Source organism: Esox lucius, chromosome 1 (assembly GCF_011004845.1).
Source record: "Esox lucius isolate fEsoLuc1 chromosome 1, fEsoLuc1.pri, whole genome shotgun sequence".
NCBI classification, from domain to species: domain Eukaryota; kingdom Metazoa; phylum Chordata; class Actinopteri; order Esociformes; family Esocidae; genus Esox; species Esox lucius.
Window position 1 is genome coordinate 40,684,731 of NC_047569.1, and position 15,762 is coordinate 40,700,492.

At 41.2% G+C, this 15,762-nt stretch overlaps 1 protein-coding gene across 1 annotated transcript; it reads right to left on the minus strand.

Moving 5' to 3' along the window:
• Positions 1 to 8,469: 8,469 nt before the first annotated feature.
• On the minus strand, positions 8,470 to 14,416 carry LOC105008311 (CD209 antigen-like protein B). The gene is made up of 3 exons (XM_010867586.4): positions 14,227 to 14,416; positions 10,573 to 10,674; positions 8,470 to 10,474 (listed from the first exon to the last, which is right to left on the minus strand). The coding sequence occupies exons 1-3, from the start codon at positions 14,381 to 14,383 to the stop codon at positions 9,672 to 9,674; spliced, it is 1,062 nt and encodes a 353-aa protein (XP_010865888.2). The 5' UTR covers positions 14,384 to 14,416; the 3' UTR covers positions 8,470 to 9,671.
• Between the last annotated feature and the right edge of the window lie 1,346 nt (positions 14,417 to 15,762).

A 15,762-nucleotide genomic window follows, 5' to 3' on the forward strand; every position in this document is an offset into this window, starting at 1 on the left:
CTTTTCTCCCCCCCACCTGTCTACCCCCCCCCCCCCCCCCACACTGACTGCTCTAAACTCAAAGTAATGGAACATTACGGTCACCCCACAAATCTCACTTCCCCCAGGGTGGTCGACAATGAGCGGGGTGGTCGTTTTCACTTTGCAGAGTTCTCTCATCATCTACATGCCTAACATGACCATTTAATGACCTGCAGAGACGTCTGGGTGATGTATCAGAAAGCACACGCTGTTTCATGGACCATTATGATCCAGGCAAGCCGCCGAGCCGACAAAGACACGGCCAGTGTCACCAATGTAGTGTGTAGCCAGGGAATGTAATATGATATGGTATAACACAGTGGAGGATGCGTCCCAAATGATGTCCTACTGTCCTCTGTAGTGCACTCCGTTTGACCAGGACAATCAGGAAACAGGGCACCATCTGGGACACGCCTGAATGTCCTCTGCAGGTAACTCAGGAATGAGGAAAATAACCAATGATATCGTTGATTTGTAAGGAAAAGCCGGGACTAATATAATATGGATGTGCTACATTAATTCCATGCATACTGATTTGAAGGTTGGCGCCTGGGATTCTTTTCATTGACTTTGTATTGACTGCCGAGGCAGACTGTCCGTGCATTCAGGGCTAAAGGAGACACTGGCCTTGTGAATGTGAACAGCCATTCGACTGAGGCTGGAGCCAATCATGGCATCATGGTCCCTCCCTCCTTTCCCACTCTTTCAGTTGTAGAAGACTAGTGGAGGGCTGAAGGTGGAGGAGAGAGTGAGGCTACTCCCCTATATAAGCAACACTGTTTAGGCCATTCTCTGCTCATGGGAAACATTTACAAACTTCAGGGCCTGGTGACCCCCCCCCCCCCTCCCCACACACACACACACACACACACAAACACACACAGATTCAGGAGAAACAGTGACCAGTCTTAGTCCTGGAGGACAGGGAGATAGAGGTTGTGTCATTGAAATGGGTCAGACCCTTGGGCATCCAGACTTTGGTTGATTTACATGTTTCTGATGAAGCTCCTGAATATATTTTGGGCCAGTAAATGCCATTGAGAGTTCTACATTGAAACCTCACATTCTTGTGCTCCACACAATGCAGCGTTGACAGTGTTGATGAAAGGAAACTGTTGGCCCTGCTCAAAGTTATATGATGGTCTGTTATTTCAGGAAAAAGAATACCTGTGCATCTTAGCTTGAAGAATGAGATAATAGGGAACGAGAAATCTTTCCAAGATTAAATTTGTCCCGTCCTCCTGACATTTCTCTCTCAGGCAGCAGTTTTAATACATCCTAAACAAAACACCACCCCTGCCTGCATAATTATAGCTCAATTATTTCAATTGTCAATGTGGAAAAATTGAAAACAAACCTCATCTGATGTTGAAATACTCCTTCAGAGATCTCCCTCTTCCTTGTCTTTTCTTCACAGACCCCCCTCCCCCCCCCACACACCTTCTTTCTCGTCCCGATCCTTGGTTAATTAGCTGGATTGCAGCTAGGCAAGGTTGATTGGTTGCAGCTGATTAAGGTACAATAGGAGAGGCAATATAAATCAGAGACAAACCAACCCGTCTAATTAGCTGTCCTAGATATTACATCCATGAATATCCTTCTGAGATGAAACCTGCTTTACATAATCAACTTACTTATTAGAAAGAAACAATATAGCAACTGGAGCTGTGTACAGTATACCTCACCATGTATCATAATGTCTCTATGGTGATATGTACAGTATACCTCACCATGTATCATAATGTCTCTTTGGTGATATGTACAGTATACCTCACCATGTATCATACTGTCTCTATGGTGATATGTACAGTATACCTCACCATGTATCATAATGTCTCTATGGTGATATGTACAGTATAGCTCACCATGTATCATAATGTCTCTATGGTGATATGTACAGTATACCTCACCATGTATCATACTGTCTCTATGGTGATATGTACAGTATACCTCACCATGTATCATACCATCTCTATGGTGATATGTACAGTATACCTCACCATGTATCACAATGTCTCTATGGTGATATGTACAGTATACCTCACCATGTATCATACTGTCTCTATGGTGATATGTACAGTATACCTCACCATGTATCATACTGTCTCTATGGTGATATGTACAGTATACCTCATCATGTATCATACTGTCTCTATGGTGATATGTACAGTATACCTCACCATGTATCATACTGTCTCTATGGTGATATGTACAGTATACCTCACCATGTATCATACTGTCTCTATGGTGATATGCACAATGGACAAGAACATGTTAAATTATTTGCTGCAATAATCAATGTAATAACACTTAATAATAACACTGTCATCAAGATGTCACCCACAAGGAAATTGTACATTTTTATAGATACACCATTTATAATGTAACATTAGCTGTTTTACACTGGAGAACAGAATGAGTCTAGCCTTGATATCGTACGCGATGTTGGCAGTGCTTTCTCCTAAGGGCATTTCATTGGTGACTACATTATTTTAATTTCTCAACACAGTGCTACACTTGATACCCATCTGTCTTTATATCAATTAATAATGCTTGACAGCTACATTATTTAAATAGAATAGAGCTCAGAGTATGAAGGACATGTCATTAGCTTACCACTCTAATTACAACCATGGTTACGAGTCATCATTAACATATTAATACTGCTGCAGCCCATTACTACAGACAAAGAGACAGACAGACAGAGAGACAGACAGACAGAGAGACAGACAAAGAGACAGACAGACAGTGAGACAGTGAGACAGACAGACAGACAGACAGAGAGACAGTGAGACAGACAGACAGAGAGACAGAGAGACAGACAGACAGAGAGACAGACAGAGAGACAGACAGAGAGACAGACAAAGAGACAGACAGACAGTGAGTCAGTGAGACAGACAGACAGAGAGACAGACAGTGAGACAGAGAGACAGTGAGACAGACAGATAGACAGACAGAGAGACAGTGAGACAGAGAGACATTGAGACAGAGAGACAGACAGAGAGACAAACAGGGAAAGTCAGTGGTTGTGGTGAAATGGGGTGTTTATTTGCACATACACAACACATTTTTCGGGGACGTGTTTTGGCTCAACAGCGCCACTTTTACAATCATTGGCCAAACATCAGATTATCCATATTGGACTCCCCTTATTTCTCTCTCTGTGCTTGCTGTGAATTTGGGAGTGTGTGAGATTGGCTTGGTGAAAGCATGCTGGTGGTGGAGCTTCACTTTGTTTCTATTTTCTTCCTTTCCATACATGTATGACAGAACAGGTTCTTTGCTTGTGTGGTTGGAGAACATAAGGTTTTGTTTCAGTGTGTGACTGGAGGCGTTTCACTCTGGACCAGGAAGGCCCGACCTCTTCCTCCACCCCATTTCAGAGGTGTTTCACGTGGGCTTCGATGAGTCTCAGCATCTGGGATGAATAAGGGTGTTGTGGTGTTCCTACAAACAGCCAATAGGGTTAATCAGTTTGTTGAAAGTTGAGTGAAGGCCGTTTTTGTCCAAATTATGTAGCTGTTTTCACCCACCACACCATATCAAAAATCTCCCTGTTTCTACCCAGTGATGACACTGAATGTGAGATTGTGCAGTTTGGAAAGTTCACCTGCTCAATCAGGACGAAACATTTGGTCTGTCAGAATGGTCAGCTCAAGCATGTTCTGTCTATTCGGCAAAAGGTCTTCGTGATTCTGGACTCACCAACACAAATGATGGACACGTTGTTTCGATAAAGAAGTGAAGGGGAATCACATAAAGCTAAGTAGAAAGGTGTGTGTCCTGTGATTGTTCGAGTGTGTCTGATGTGAGCACTCGGATGATGCTGTATTATCTGTTCTTTAGTCATCAAGGAGTTCCTAGACGTTTGGCCAAAGAGTGAACATCACAGATTTTCTCCCCAGACACAAACAAGTTTGCAAAGTTAGTGAGAGTGATCCAGAGAGTTCACCGTTTGTAACATCAGTTCTCCCAATTTTCGTGAGCTCAGTGGAACAAAAAAGTACAGATTGATGAAGTTATTAAATGTAATAGTACAGGCTACAAATGGAAAAAAGAAGGAAGGAAAAGAACTGGGAAATGAAAATGAAATTCATATGGTGAATTCACTTTTGGTGCCTCATTCTCAACTTTTTCTATGTTCACTGAGGTTTATTCTTTCCTTTGTTTTCTGCCAAATGGAGTGACTTAAGGTGGACTCCTAAAATATGAATTGTGCGATAGAACGGACAAAAAGCGCTGTCACTTACTGTTTAAATCCATCAGGTGAAATCTTTTTTGGGGCTTTTTTTCCAGGAAATGTCTAATGATGGGGAGAATGTGGCAGATTGAGCTGCGGAATGAGATGCGGAGTACTCTCTCAGCCATGGGACTCATTTTACTGCTGGGGTGGCATTCCTTTCTAAAATGGACCTAGAGGTGAATATTGTAGATAAAGTAGAAGAGGAGACTGGACAGGTGTTAATGGTCGAGACTAAAAACACAGTAGTTTTGTTTCCCTTATGAATGTACAGTATATGATCCTAATCTAGGGGCAGGAAGGCTGGGTGTGTTTCAGGAGCTAGGGCAGGTTTTACAGAACCGTGATAGAAATATGTGTCTGGTTTTGGGATGAGCCTTCTATTAACAAGAGACAGAAATGGTAAACTTATAGTTATCAGCATAACCAATTTTTATGACTAAATAAAAGTCTCATTATGATAGAGAAGGCTGCCAAGAGATGATGTTTGTGTTAGGTGATTGGCTAGAAAACACCAAGATAGTTAAATTAGACAACTTTAACTACGTGTCCCAACTCTGTTACTAGTCCAAGGTCCCCCACTAAAAGCAGTCTGTTACTAGACCAAGGTCCCCCAATAAAAAGTGGTCTGTTACTAGTCCTTTAACTTTAACTACATATTTGTGGATTGTTATTCCACAGAAATGGAGAATGAGGGTGCCACAATTACATGCACAAATTGTAGCATATCTACACATTCCACAGCAAGCCATTATCAAGGTCCTTTGTCAATCCAGACGTGTTTATTTCCCTCTTCAGATGGAGACTCCACCAAAATGTAATCTTCTACTAAAAGACACTCTGACATTTCTATCTGCAAGCCATAAGACGGCTAAACACTGGACCTGTCTGACTAGCTACACTGACTCTACTGAACATCTGACCTGTCTGACCCTCTACACCAACTCTACTGAACATCTGACCTGTCTGACCCTCTACACCAACTCTACTGAACATCTGACCTGTCTGACCCTCTACACCAACTCTACTGAACACCTGACCTGTCTGACCACCTACACTGATTCTACTGAACACCTGACCTGTCTGACCCTCTACACCAACTAGACTGAACATCTGACCTGTCTGACACTCTACACCAACTCTACTGAACACCTGACCTGTCTGACCACCTACACTGACTCTACTGAACACCTGACCTGTCTGACCACCTACACTGATTCTACTGAACACCTGTCCTGTCTGACCCTCTACACCAAACCTACTGAACACCTGACCTGTCTGACCACCTACACTGATTCTACTGAACACCTGACCTGTCTGACCCTCTACACCAACTCTGCTGAACACCTGACCTGTCTGACCACCTACACTGATTCTACTGAACACCTGACCTGTCTGACCCTCTACACCAACTCTGCTGAACACCTGACCTGTCTGACCACCTACACTGATTCTACTGAACACCTGACCTGTCTGACCCTCTACACCAACTCTGCTGAACACCTGACCTGTCTGACCACCTACACTGATTCTACTGAACTGGTTACAAACACTCCCTCACACACTCACCCATTTAAACAGACATACATAGTCACATATTAAAAATTAATGTTCAATATATATTAACATTGCTGGTGCAGAAACTATGACCTGCTGCTACTACTGCAGCTATCAGAGGATATTTATTTTATCAGTAAAATTTTTTATTTGCATACATTTTCAATCCTTCCCGTCCCTCTGAAATCAAACAGCATCGTTGTGGTCATTTTCCATTCCTCTGGCCCGGTTTGCAGATTGAAACAGCATTCTGCTCTCGGGGATTCTCCCTCCACTCTGTTCTACGCCTTGGTGTTGGATAGAAACCCACCCTACGGAGGAGGTGTAAGTAGGCAATCAGTCACAGGGAGTGATGGTGGAGGTGAAATGTAAGTAAACTGTGTGAGTGTGAGAGGTCTCTGCCAGGGTAGCTACCAGATGCTGATGCTAGGTGCCAACAGGCAGGCATGATTCATTAAGAAGGCAGAGAGTGAATTCATTGGCTCTCTCTCTGATGGCTGCTTCGCTTACTCTGGCCAGAAGGCCTCTCTCTCTCTCTCGCTTTCTCCCTACTTCTCCATTCTCACCCTTTCTCCCCATCTCTCGCCCCCTGCCCAGACCCCTCTCGCTCAGGAACTACCACCAGCTGGGACACGTCCCAATTAATTACGGAAGGAAAGGCGGAACGAGGGGAAGGGGGGAAGGAAAATAAAGAAATAAAATAAAGTAGCATTGAGAATAGGACCACAGGGAGCCTGTGGTATTAGAGAAAGGAAAACTGTTCCCTCTCAGCAGCAGATTATGAAAACATTAAGCAACAATTACTGTAATGAGAGGTATTGAAGCGGCGAGGTACCAGACAAGCAGCGTGCATCTGGCCGCTGCATCTGGTTGGTTAATGCAGGGCTGGAGCCGGCGCCATCAGAGACTACAGTGGGTGGAGCCACAAATGAAAAGGCGGGAGGGTGAGGTGGGGGGGAGCGGCGGGAGAGTGAGGCAGGACTGAAGAGGCAGGAGTGAAAGGTGGGGGGGAGAGGCAGGAGTGTGAGGCAGGACTGAAGAGGCAGGAGTGAAAGGTGGGGGGGGGGAGCAGTCCATTCTATCCCTGAATGTTGAGGGATTGAAGAATAGCAGGATGGTTGGGGGTTATGGTCTGACACCCGAGAGACTGCTGCGTTGTCAATTATCAAATGTATTCAGATGTTTACTAAAAGTACAAGTAACACCTGCCTGATGGAAGGAGGACAGTTTGTGGCATGGATGTGAAGGGTCCCTGATGATGCCACACACCCTGTGCAGACACCGCTTGTGCTGGAGGTCTACGATGGCCGGGAGCTGGATACCAGTGATGTGTTGGAGGTCTACGATGGTTGGGAGCTGGGCACCAGTGATGTGTTGGAGGTCTACGGTGGTTGGGAGCTGGGCACCAGTGATGTGCTGGAGGTCTACGATGGCCGGGAGCTGGATACCAGTGATGTGCTGGAGGTCTACGGTGGTTGGGAGCTGGGTACCAGTGATGTGCTGGAGGTCTATGATGGCTGGGAACTGGGCACCAGTGATGTGCTGGAGGTCTATGATGGCCGGGAGCTGGGTACCAGTGATGTGCTGGAGGTCTATGATGGATGGGAGCTGGGTACCAGTGATGTGCTGGAGGTCTATGATGGCTGGGAGCTGGGCACCAGTGATGTGCTGGAGGTCTATGATGGCTGGGAGCTGGGTACCAGTGATGTACTGGGCGGTTTCCAGTCGGCTACGGAGCAAACGCCAAACCATGCTGTGTCGCAGTTAGTCAGAAACATAACCTGTCATAAACATGTCATAGCAGGCCTGATTATCAAATTTGAAGAAACGATTTAGCTTTATGTGTTAGCTGGCCTGGGAACGCCTCGGTGTCCCCCCGGAAGAGCTAGAGGAAGTGTCTGGGGAGAGGGAAGTCTGGGCATCCCTGCTTAGACTGCTGCCCCCGCGACCCGGCCCCGGATAAGCGGAAGAAGATGGTATGGTATGGTATGGTGTTAGCATTAAATACAGCTGTCATATGTGGTTGGTTTTGACATTGGTTGTCATGGGACCATTATAATTGTGTCATGAATATTTTTCTTGACCTCAAGTAAAGTGGTACAATTTGGACTTGTCTTAAAGTTGTCATGACATGTTGTAACACTGTCAAAAACTTTTCTAACAGTGTCATGAATATTTTTCTTGACCTCAAGTACAGTGGTACAATTTGGACTTCATTAAGTTTTCAAATACTGTCAAAAGATGTAATTAAGTCTGTCAAATGCTTTTAAATACCTTAAAAAAAAGCAATACATTTGCTTTATTGTTTTTGCACAAGATAAATTCTAAAAAATAAGAAATACTTTCAACAATCCTACTTTGGTAACACTTTCCGATAAGGGTACATGAACAACTATTAAAAAAAAAGCACTTACCTTGAACAAACACTGATGAACAATGATGAACAAGACATGAACAAATGGTTAACAATGATAACTCTTACTTTATTAATGGTTTACAAATGCATTAACAAACAGAGTGTAGTATCATTTGTCCATGTTGACACAGGACATAAACTCATGTCGTTTTTTGCAAGAACACAGTTAGTACTGTAATTTGTTAAGGTTGATACAGGACATCCATTAATGTACAGTACCTAGTTCTTTGCATGAACAATAGCCTAAGTAATATAAACTATTCATATTATAATCCCATTGAAGACATTTTTTATAAAGTAGGCTAGATAGTGATAGTTTAACAAATGACCTTCATGTTAACACAAATAGAACATGGCTGAGTAAGTTAGCAAAGTGCTTCCCGGAACTGACAAACACATGACTGGAGCTAGCACACAGCTAACTGGAGCCAGCTAATAACCAACCGAAGCCAGCTAACAACAAGGAACAAGGAACTAGCTAATCGTTAACCCTTATAATGCAATGACTGCAAATTTCCTAAACAATACAGTTACAAAATTCAATTATATTAATCATAGGGATATTGTCAGGAGTGTTGTTTCGATACAGTTGTCTCTGTCATAGTTGTACAATTACCACTCTTTTACAACCCTCTTTTACATACACTTTAAGAGGCAAGTTATCAAACTGTATCGAAAGATCCAGTGTATTTCTGTATTTTACCGACCAGGAAAACAAGATAAATGATGAGAAAGACATGGCTTTTCCTTAAAGAGTTACGAGAGCGCGCAGGTGTTTGGATCGTTAACAGTGCCAACGCAACACGACCACGTCAGACTGCCCCCTATAGGCCAACCGCAGTAAGTGTCCTTCAATATAAAAGTGTCCTTCAAAATTCTATATCAACCCCAAATGCGACCATACATTTTGTATGCGTCACACCTATTTGAAGACGCAAGTAGCTAGTCTACCTTTAAATAATGGTTACCACACTGTAATCATATTAACTAATTGGATTATGTATATTAATAATAATACATTTTATTTGTATTGCACTTTACATTTTATCCATCTGAAAGTGCTACAGAGCATATCAAAATACAAAAGAAATCAAGGGGCATAAATGTAATAAAGTCAGTAGTCTGAGGGGCCCTCAGGTGGTCAGGGAAGGCGTACCACAGCCTATTATTAAATGATCCATGAATTACTAATCCTTTAAACATGCTTTATTGTGTATAGATATTGTTAGTGCCCTAGCTGTAATTCTTCAGATGATACATTAGTTCTCATTGAAACACATAACTATTGGGACACTTAATAAATTAGAGTACAAAGGACAAAAAGCAGAATAAAACACAATTTGCTGCATAATTATGAGAGGGAGTGAAGGGAAAAGAGAGAAGACAATTTCCAATTGAATAAATGTGCCTTATTCTAATACAATGTTATTGACAGACTTAATTGAATGGCCTCTCACAGATCCACTGCCTTGTTTCTTTACAGGAAGCATCATTCCAATTGCCTCCAACAGCCATCTCAACACAGTCCTCTGCTCCTCCATAATTATTTGGTTTCCCTGAGTCCCAGTAACTGGTGGTCAGTGGTGAACCGTCCACCCATTTCCAGGATTTCTTAACTTCTCTGTTATTCAGACCAATCCAGGCTTTGTTTTTGAAGGATTTTATGAAAGTCTGTTCCTCTCTGCTGTTGATGATCACCAGGTCTGCTCCTCTACCCTGACAGTCCTGTCTGCTGTCAATCCAGTTTTTATGGTCAGTGGAAATGTAGTAAAATTTACAGCCAAATATTTTCCAGTTATTGAGACACAGCAGACTAGTCAGGTTTCTGGCCTGCAACTGGTCTATCTCTTTAATCAGGTTGTTGGAGCAGATCTGCAGCTGGTCTCTCTCTTTAATCAGGGTGTTGTAGAGGATCTGCAGCTGGTCTCTCGCTTTCATCAGGGTGTTGTAGTGGATCTGCAGCTGGTCTCTCTCTTTCATCAGGGTGTTGTAGAGGATCTGCAGCTGGTCTCTCGCTTTGATCAGGGTGTTGTAGTGGATCTGCAGCTGGTCTCTCTCTTTAATCAGGGTGTTGTAGTGGATCTGCAGCTGGTCTCTCTCTTTAATCAGGGTGGTGTAGTTGATCTGCAGCTGGTCTCTCTCTTTAATCAGGGTGGTGTAGTTGATCTGCAGCTGGACTCTCTCTTTAATCAGGTTATGGTATCTGGTGTCTGTCGGGTCTGTGTCCACCTGCTGTTGAACTGTATGAATAGGATAAAGCAATGTCATACCTTTCTGAACCCTTTTTATACTCTATTCACAAATAAATAATAAGCATAATTGTAGGTGTTGAACTTACAGTAAGCAAAGACGCAGATGATCCCAGCCAGGAGGATGAAACACAGCATTCCTAGACACACTGCCGCCACCACAAAGGGTTTCATCCCTGTCTTATCAGAACCTGACCAGACAGGAATATTCGGATTACAGCAATAATATAAAGTGCCTGCATGTCTTCTCTAAGAATATGTTTTACATATGTAATGAAAGCATGGGTGACTAATCGCAGACATAAGATGGAAAATGGTGGAACAAAGAAAGTTTTTCAGGATCCCACTTGTACTGTTTCTATTTTGCAATTGTTGTTCAAATTATTAGTTTTATTCAAAATGACTATGCAATTTAATTGTTTCAGTGACTGGATGTGTACATTTTGTCCAAAATCTATATTTTCAAAACTCCACAAAAAAATTAAGAGACCACTGCACCTTTTTCTTTCCTTTCCAAAGGAGTTGAAAATGAAAGATTTGAGTGAGGAACAGAAGTGTTCAATTTGCAGTGATCTCTTAATTTTCTCCAGACCTATATATATATATATAAAGTGGGGAGAACAAGTATTTGATACACTGCCGATTTTGCAGGTTTTCCCACTTACAAAGCAGTCTGTAATTTTTATCATATGTACTCTTCAACAGAATATAAAACAAAAATCCAGAAAATCACATTGTATGATTTTTAAGTAATTAATTTGCATTTTATTGCATGACAAATATTTGATATATCAGTAAAGCAGAACTTAATATTTGGTATAGAAACCCTTGTTTTCAATTACAGAGATCATACGTTTCCTGTAGTTCTTGACCAGGTTTGCACACACTGCAGCAGGGATTTTGGCCCACTCCTCCATACAGACTTTCTCCAGATCCTAAAGGTTTCAGGGCTGTCGCTGGGCAATATGGACTTTAAGCACCCTTTTCTATTGGGTTCAGGCATGGAGACTGGCTAGGCCACTCCAGGACCTTGAGATGCTTCTTACGGAGCCACTCCTTAGTTGCCCTGGCTGTGTGTTTCAGGTCGTTGTCATGCTGGAAGACCCAGCCACGACCCATCTTAAATGCTCTTACTGAGGGAAGGAGATTGTTGGCCAAGATCTAACGATACATGGCCCCATCCATCCTCCCCTCAATACGGTGCAGTCGTCCTGTCCCCTTTGCAGAAAAGCATCCCCAAAGAATGATGTTTCCACCTCCATGTTTTACGGTTGGGATGGTGTTCTTGGGTTGTACTCATCCTTCTTCTTCCTCCAAACACGGCGAATGGAGTTAAGACCAAAAAGCTCTATTTTTGTCTCATCAGACCACATGACCTTCTCCCATTCCTCCTCTGGATGATCCAGATGGTCATTGGCAAACTTCAGACGAGCCTGGACATGCGCTAGCTTGAGCAGGGGGACCTTGGGTGCTCTGCAGGATTTTAATCCATGACAGTGTAATGTGATACTAATGGTTTTCTTTGAGACTGGGGTCCTTGCTCTCTTCAGGTCATTGACCAGGCCCTGCTGTGTAGTTCTGGGCTGATCCCTCACCTTCCTCAAGATCATTGATGCCCCACGAGGTGAGATCTTGAGAGGGCAACAGTTGTTGCCCTCTCACCAAGCTGCTTGCCTATTGTCCTGTAGCCCATCCCAGCCTTGTGCAGGGCAACAATTTTATTCCTGATGTCCTTACATAGCTCTCTGGTCTTGGCCATTGTGGAGATGTTGGAGTCTGTTTGATTGAGTGTGTGGACAGGTGTCTTTTATACAGGTAATGAGTGGACAACAGGAGGGCTTCTTAAAGAAAAACTAACAGGTCTGTGAGAGACGGAATTCTTACAGGTTGGTAGGTGATCAAATACCTATGTCATGCAATAAAATGAAAATTACTTATTTAAAAATCATACAATGTGATTTTCTGTATTTTTGTTTTAGATTCCGTCTCTCACATTTGAAGTGTACCTATGATAAAAATTATAGACCTCTAGATACTTTGTAAGTAGGAAAACCTGCAAAATCGGTAGTGTATCAAATACTTGTTCACCCCACTGTATATATATATTTGATTATATCTTTTCATGTGACAAAACTGAAGAAATGACACTTTGCTACAATGTAAAGTAGTGAGTGTAAAGCTTGTTTAACATAGTACATTTGCTGTCCCTTCAAAATAACACAACACACAGCCATTCATGAGTACACCCCTAAGTGAAAATGTCCAAATTGGGCCCAAAGTGTCAATATTTTGTGTGGCAACCATTATTTTCCAGCACTGCCTTAACCCTCTTGGGCATGGAGTTCACCAGAGCTTCACGAGTGTGATTGAAAACGTTACAACATGTAACAGCCCTAAGTAGTCGGTGGGGATTTCGGCCGGATTTCACTACTTGGACATTTCGGGTCCTAGATTCATTTCTGTAACAGATACAACCTATTATGATGTATCCTGGTAATCACAACCCCCTTGGCTTCAATAAAAACACATAAAAACAGACTTTTGGGTCACCATTTTAAAACTCATCTATTGGAAAGGCAAAAAGAATATTTTTCAGGAAAACATTTCTGCCATTCAGCATAAATATTTTTTTTGGAAAGCATTATAAAGAATTGTGTCAATGGTATTTCCTCATACTTTCATGCCTTTACTATCTGTATTGGGTTGAAAATAATGAAATAAAGAAATAATAGAAGGTAAAAAATATAGGCACCCCCAAAAAATGTGGTTCTTCTACCTAGAAATAAAACACAATAAAATGAAAGATAATAATCTTATATCAATTATTTTGCATGTAATGACGTAGCACTAGATCGCTAGTTACGTTTGGACTTATAATTTATATAATTTATAAACTCAGAAAAATTACCAACTTCTTCCCAAAAACTCAAGAACACCCCCATACTATGTTGACTAAATATGTATTTTTATATTATATTTATAATACAAACGATGTATTATGGTTCAAAACATCATATATAGTGATGTACACCCTTGTAATCCCTATTCTTGTCTACACATTAGCCTTTCTAAGATGCATGGTCAATGTCGTTGCCTGGTGAAAAGTTCCCATAGCAACCCAAACAATACACAGACAACCCAAATTATACACAGACAACCCAAATTATACACAGACAACCCAAATTATACACAGACAACCCAAATTATACACGGACAACCCAAATTATACACGGAACGCTTCACGGAAGTGGCTACAAATAATATACCATTGAAATCGGACGATTATGGTGATTCTATTTTTATAAATATTTATGCAAATGAGCACTGTCCGCGGATCCGCGGATGTCGACTATAATGATACTTCATGATTGTTGTTTATTAAACTCAAGTGAAACTAAAATGGCTGTACATAACTTTTAAATATTTATTTCCTGTATATTAAAATAATGATAGAATGTGCTAAAATTACAAAGATCAACTTTAATTTAATATTTGTCCTGTATTATAACAGGAAAAACATTTAGAATGAGAAAACCCATTTATTGCGTATTATGTTTACTTGTTTATTTATTTAACCTGTAAGTCAGTTGAGAGCCATCTCTCAGTTGCATGAAGACAGGACACAAACATATTATCTACCATATTCAACCACATTCTAACATCATAATATATAACTGGCATTCATGCAGTGAAGGACTGACGATGTCTTGGACATTTTTGGTACAAATGCGTGTGTTCCTTACCTGAGATATCTGGTCGTGGGCTGCTCCTTTGGGTGACTTCATCTGTGTTGTTTTTTAATTCAAAACAATGTGGTCTCTCTTCACAGACGGGTTCTTCATGCTTCACTATTTGTTTATTATAATAATTGGCATAAATATCGTCCCCACACAACTCCATGGTCCTCCAGTGTTTTTGTATGAGAGCTGTAGAGAGGGTCCAGTCTAAGACTTGATATTTGCCAATGGACAGGGCATTTTATATCAGCAAGACAGAGGAAAAAGAGAACAAAGGCTAGCTGTTTTAGACATTACATGTTTTAAATATAATAAATAAACAGTCATTCTGGCATCACATTAACCACATATTTTCCATGTCGCTTGTGGTTTTGTCATCCATTGTTGACACGAAACCACACTGCAAACAAATACTTGATACTATACTACAATAATAAACTACACAATGCATGATACAATACTACAAAAACTAAACTTGTTATCAAATGTTTTTATTTGCAATCTTATATTTGTTTCAAAGGCTAGCTGTTGAAATATTTGAAATATAATACATAAACAACAAAATAAATACAGGAGGGCTCCGTAGGCAGACCGGAACAGCCAGCCCTGAAAAGAGGAACAGACAGAAAGGACCGGCAGAGACAACACTGTCATATTGTTTCTGTTTTTGTGTGTATTTTCAGTTTTTGTAACCACTTGGTTACAATGTAACCACCTTTAGAATGTTGTCATCTGCTTTGCTACGAGCAGTTCTCAATACGCTTGCCTGGTTAAGTAACTACAAAATAAATAAATGTACAGTGGCTCTCAAAAGTATTTCCACCCCTGGAAATACTTTTACACAAATAGGAATAAAATAAACACTTGTTTCATGTAAATCCTACTACATTTGAATACAGCAAGAACAGCTGCAGCTTCAAAACCATCTTGTCTGTTTTGATAAGGATCATCTGTAGAACTCCACACAGCTTGTGCTCATTGCCTCTTCTTCTCGTTATTAGAGAAGCAATTTAGGCTAATGTCATTAGCATTTTCACATATTCTGCCATTTGCTTTCACCAATGATGGAGTAGATTATATCATGGTAACACTACTGTTTTTAGCATTGACACATATTTTCCCATTCAAGTCTGTCGAGTTGTGCTCGGAAACATGTTGATCACAGTCCATAAAGGACAGATGAGGAAACTGGAGGTGAGAATTAGCTTAAGTTGTTGGTCATTCAAATGTTTTTTTTTGCATGGATGTTTGAATTTTTTCTTGCAATATTGAATACAAGAGTGTGTAAAGTTAACTGAAAACAAAAGATGTTTACAGGGGTTTTTCAAAACATTGTTTTAATGAATATACAAGTTCATTGTGCTCCTTTTACTATCTGATCTATCCACCTGGTGAATAGTCAAATCTGTCTGTACTTTTGTTATGTGTACTGTTTGTGGTTGTTGTCACGTTTCTGGTAAGCAGGATGCCAGGCGCAGAATTGACAGATCAACTATGGTTTTAATGAAAATAAACTAGGACACACAAGAAAACAACAGGAAT